The following is a 3,078-nucleotide window of genomic DNA, read 5'->3' as shown; positions in this document are numbered from 1 at the left end:
CTGGTGTTTATTACTGGACCAATTGGCTGACATGAGGTTGTCTGATTTGCTGAGCGAGGACACAATGTATTGCGACCTCTGGTGTTCCAGAGGTCGAGAGAGGGAGTGTGGAGCAGGGAAATTATTTTACTGCTATTGGTAAATAATCATCATCATTACCATTGCATTAAGAATAGAATCTGCAGCATTGATATTGTATTCAGAGGTTTAAACAGTGTGTGTGTCTTTTAGAAAGACTAAGTTGCAGGCTGACAGGAAGTTGCAGAGAGTTTGCAGAAGTGAAAGCAGAGTCTAAGTTATTCTGAGCAGGCTAGACGAGGCTATTTGAATTACTAGGTTATTCAAATTCTCTGTTATACTTTTATATTCTTTTATTAAGCTCTTAGTAGAGGTTCTTGATTAAAACATTTATTCAACATAGTACATGTAGTTTCAGTTAGGTTATTACACATAAGGATGAGCCTCTGGTCTGGTAAAAGGTCAGAAGTGCAACGGGTGAATTGAGAGAACATTTGAGGACGACACACACACACACACTCAGTTAGAGAATCATTTATAGGTGGAAGTTTAATCATGTTTTGCTTGGGGTTGCAAAAGAGCAGTTTGTCGCAGAACTGCTGCTGAGATGTCAAGATGACAAGAGAGCATCCGGCAGTGACAGGAAGTACCGGCCATGAAGATAGAAGACAACGTTCCTTTAAACTGTGTTAAAAGTCATTGTGGTTTTGATCTGACGTGTGTATATATTCTGTCTGTGACGCATGAAGGGGCGTCATTAATTTAAACCCTGATGCTATAAAAGTCTGTGTATGCTTTGATTAAGTCGAAGATCAAGTGCTGTCTGCGTACAGTGGTCTTCCCACGCGTGTATTCATTAAAATCAATTGTTTGACCAAGATCTTCTGGACCTGGTTGTTTGTACTCTCCTTCCTCAATTATGTGAACCTTAACAATCTCAGCCAAACATCTGGATCTCCAGCCTGCAGGAAAGGTCCACAGCTGGGCCAAACCAGTGCAGAGCCGGAAGCAGACCTCCACCCAACCAGGCGCCAGGGCTCTGGTTCTGGACCGAGTTATCTGCTGAGCGACCTCTGACCCCTGATATCCTGCTTAAGTTTAACAGGTCAGAGTGATTCGGGCTGCTGTGATGTCTTCAAAAGTGCTACCTGTTACTTTTTCAGAAAGCTCAACACCGAGCGTCAGGGTGGGCGTGTCATTGTTGGCCCTTTAGGCCCGCCCACAATGCAGCGTCAGCCCCGACTAGGTCTCACTTCAAAACAGAAACAGAACAAAGAAGCCTGTGACCTCAGCACAGGTCATGTGACACAAGCAGCAGGTTCCCCCTTTGTTTTACCTGCTGGCTAAAAGACACACGCAGCTGATGGGCTCACCCTTCATGGCGTCCAGCGGGCTGCGGTATCCCGGTCCACATCCTGAGCAGCTTGCTGAAAAGTACCAAAGGTCAAAGGTCGTTAAATCCCGTTGTGTGCGTTTCCAGGCAGCTGCACATGAAGAGGATCTCACTGCTGACACAACATCGAGACCTTCAGTCTGTCCCATGAGCAGGGACCGACACCTCTGACCTGTCTGGGGTCAAAGGCTGTGTGGATCATTTTATTTCACTCACTGCTCGTCTGTTTATGACGTGTTTATCTGCGATGGTTACCGCGGGCGACGCTCTGCGTTCCTGCTGTTAATGTTTGACCCTCATTTTAGCGAGCTTTACGTGTTGCGTAAATAAAGTTTACGCACACAGACACACACACACACAAGCACACACAAACACACACGCACAGACACACCTGCCTGCAGTTTAAAGGAGCAGCTGCTGTTTTCTTGCTGGTAATCAATATTCGATAATCAGGAGACTCTCTGAAGAAGTGTGCTGCTGCTTTTCAGCTTTTTCCTTTTAAACAAATTTAAAGTGAAACAACACAAAACACTGCAAACCACAACACAATAAAATATGGAGAGAAAAAAAAGGGGGGGTGGGGGGAGAACGCCCAGATCTTTAATTAAGGGAAAGGTTGTCATTTAGAAATATTAATATCACACTCAACTGACTGCGTTTTATCTTCCCATTGCACTGATGGGTGGACAGTTGTTAGGTGCCTGTGCATGTTGTTTGTGGAGCCGGCTCTATATGATATCCTTTTCTTGTAGACTCTACACTCTGCCTTTGTTTTGTCATAAGATTGAAATGGTTCCAGACTTTGCTTCTTTTCTTGGTGTCACTCATTTTCTTTACTGCACCTTTCCAATGTAAGGGTGTTGTCTCTTGTTGCTCCCGGTTCTCTTTCTTTCCCTCTCCCTCCTGCTCTTGTTGTGTGCTACTGCTGTTGCGAGTGTAACTACCGCCCCGCCCCCTCAGCTCATCGCTGAGCAGAGAGGGGAGGGGCGCAAACGCAGGGCTCTGTTTGCCGTCTCTGCTCAGCGCAAACACAAGGGACTTGCAGCGTGAAGCGAAAAAAAGTGAAAGAGAGGGCAAGAGAAAGAAAAAAAAAACCAAAAAACCCACGGAGCCGGCTCGCATCGTTCACTTCAAAGACCTGGCTCTAAGAGCCATTTCGTTCGCGACCGACCCATCACTAATCAGAGACTCCTTGTCTTCTTAAAAACACAACACAACGCAGAGTCAAGGAGTCTGTTTGGGCCGAACTGTTGCAGCGGGACGAAGCAGAAACCGGTTACACCTGCTCCTCCTGGGGGGATACTAGGAGAAGGAGAAAAGTGGACTCACCCATGTCTGAGCTCCAGTTTGATGTGATCCAGCAGGTCTGGACTCCCTCAGACCAGACCCGCTGTAAAAACACAGGAGGCGGAGTCTCCCTGCTTGACTGTCACAAAAGAGCCAGTCAGAGTGCAGCAGTGGGGGCCTCTAACACACATTAACCCTGAACAGCCCAGAAACACTCTGAGCTTCCAGCTGTTTCCCAGGCAACCACAGCGCCGTCCGAGCTGCATGCATCGCTGCAGCACTGTGCAAAAAGCCATCATTCTTATTGTTATTAGAATTATAATAAGACTTCCAGCTTCAATTCAAGGCTCTAAAGTTTTCTATGAGACGCTTGTGACAGA

General features: G+C 46.5%; 1 protein-coding gene across 3 annotated transcripts in view; it reads right to left on the bottom strand.

Annotated features, from left to right (window-relative positions):
* selenbp1 (selenium binding protein 1) overlaps window positions 1–2,821 on the bottom strand; it is a 9,529-nt gene extending 6,708 nt beyond the window's left edge. For 2 of the 3 annotated variants that reach the window (XM_086312700.1, XM_086312701.1), the window contains exons 1-2: window positions 2,741–2,821; window positions 1,392–1,445 (exon numbers count right to left, since the gene is read on the bottom strand). In XM_086312700.1, coding sequence (XP_086168826.1) covers window positions 1,392–1,445; window positions 2,741–2,744 — 58 coding nt within the window. In that variant the 5' untranslated portion in view covers window positions 2,745–2,821. The remainder of the gene's footprint in view (window positions 1–1,391; window positions 1,446–2,740) is intronic. The other variant, XM_086312702.1, reaches the window with a different exon arrangement.
* Between the last annotated feature and the right edge of the window lie 257 nt (window positions 2,822–3,078).

Source organism: Aulonocara sp. 'chitande type north' Nkhata Bay, linkage group LG11, assembly GCF_057382095.1.
Source record: "Aulonocara sp. 'chitande type north' Nkhata Bay isolate Kocher_YH1m ecotype deep benthic linkage group LG11, A_spYH_male_GT1.1, whole genome shotgun sequence".
Classification (NCBI taxonomy): Eukaryota; Metazoa; Chordata; class Actinopteri; order Cichliformes; family Cichlidae; genus Aulonocara; species Aulonocara sp. 'chitande type north' Nkhata Bay.
The sequence above is the reverse complement of the archived record's forward strand: the minus strand, read 5'-3'. Positions and strand labels throughout refer to the sequence as shown.